Here is a 1,831-nt window from a genome sequence, read left to right as displayed (position 1 = left end):
TAATTGAGACTATTTCATTTAATAAATGTTTTGTTTTGATATTTATAAGTTGTTCGGGTTTTTTCATCTAAAAAAACGACATTAATTTCTTGACGACTTAATATATAGTGGATAGTCAATAGATTTTTAAAGTAGTGGTTGTATTTTCAGATAGAGTCTTGTTTTAAGATTTTTATAAGGTTGTAAATTTTAAACGGAAATTTCTTCTGTAAAGAGATCTTTATGTCATTTATGCTAGCTTGAAATATTTACGAAAATTCGGTTTAGTTTAAGGATAAAAATAAAAACTTTAAAAAGAAGCGTTTATGTGGGAAATTGGAAAACAAGAAGAGATGTTTAGTAATTTGTCAAACGAGTTTGTTAGTTCTAACCCTACAAAAAAATAATGAGTATTGTAACAAGCTTTAACTTAAGATCGAGTAATTTTTATTTCTAATCTTCATTAACTCTGGGTAAAGATTAATTGGAGCAACGGTGGCGTAAAAACGTTTAAAAAATAAATAAACGTCAAACATGTTATTGGTGTGAAAAACCTATACTCTGGAACGGAACGGTGTCTCAGTGATAAATCTAATTCCTTATAACACCAAAAATCGCATTTCGATACCCGCGGTAGACAGAGAATATATATCACATTGTTTAGATTTGTTTTGTGCTTAACAACTGAATAACAACAACAAAAAACGCAGTACGATGGAAACTCGAATAAATGCGTCGATCTGAATAAGTTACTAATATCGTCATCAGGGCAAAATTTAAAAGGCTTAAATCAATATAGAACAGTGTTTATTGCTTGTAATATTTCATATTTTATAAAGAAATCGTTTTGAAGTTTGTTCTACTTACAGTCTCTTCATGAGACCTGTACTGTATTGTAGAAATATTAACAAGTAAACTGTTATCGCAATTTGTAAACCATGACAACAGCCGACATAACCTTTGTCTCTTCTGTTCTGTTATCGTGTATCAGTTCCGTTTGTTTCATAACCATTGATTCAGCTAGTACAAGTTGTGGTATGTTTTCTATAAGAGAATACAAAGCCCTCTTTCAGCTTTGTAAATTGAAACCTAGGTTTCGGTCGTAGCTTCAGCAGCCAGATGTTTTACTGCGAAACAGTATTGGAGAAAACATTATAAATGTTTACCATGAAATGGGATCGGAGAAAATACTATATATATATATATATATTTACCATATCGGATATACTATATTTACCATGAAACGGGATCGGAGAATGTATTATAAATGTTTCCCATAAAACGGGATCGGATAAAGTACTTATAAATGTTTACCATAAAATGGGATCGGAGAAGGTACTATAAATGTTTACCATGAAACGGGATCGGAAAAATACTACAACTACTCATCCGGAAACAGAGTCGGAGAAGAAGTTATAACTGTTTACCAGGAAACAAAGCTGGAGAAGATGGTATAACTGTTTAGCATGAAATAACACCGGAGAAGATAGTGTGAATTCCTTTCAGACATCTATTGTTTTAAAATCTGAATCTGATGTAAAAATTAAATACTCACCGATAAAAAATCTAATGGGTTGAAGTTCAATCTGATCTCCAATGTTTTTTTATACCATTCTAAAGCTTCGTCAAGTTTTCCCAGAAAGTAAAGCACTCCTCCGAGACAATGCAGAATGGTAGAAACCAAACACCAGTTAGGCTCTGGACTCTAAAAAAAAAAGATACCATTTCAGAAATTAAGTCGAGAAAGATTTACTTAATGAGTGAGTGTCTGAAAATATTCAGTGAGAGAAGGTACTTTAAAGAAATTACAAAACTATCACCGGAAACTTAGAGAAGACAAACTGAACAAAAA

General features: G+C 31.6%; 1 protein-coding gene across 1 annotated transcript in view; it reads right to left on the bottom strand.

Moving 5' to 3' along the window:
• LOC111083406 (kinesin light chain-like) overlaps positions 1 to 1,831 on the bottom strand; it is a 15,953-nt gene that overhangs the window by 10,455 nt on the left and 3,667 nt on the right. The window contains exon 5 of the mRNA XM_022379913.1: positions 1,531 to 1,684. Within this exon, the coding sequence (XP_022235621.1) occupies positions 1,531 to 1,684 (154 nt within the window). The remainder of the gene's footprint in view (positions 1 to 1,530; positions 1,685 to 1,831) is intronic.

The sequence above is a fragment of the Limulus polyphemus genome, unplaced genomic scaffold, assembly GCF_000517525.1.
Source record: "Limulus polyphemus unplaced genomic scaffold, Limulus_polyphemus-2.1.2 Scaffold9397, whole genome shotgun sequence".
Classification (NCBI taxonomy): Eukaryota; Metazoa; Arthropoda; class Merostomata; order Xiphosura; family Limulidae; genus Limulus; species Limulus polyphemus.
This window is presented reverse-complemented; position numbering and strand designations above follow the sequence as displayed.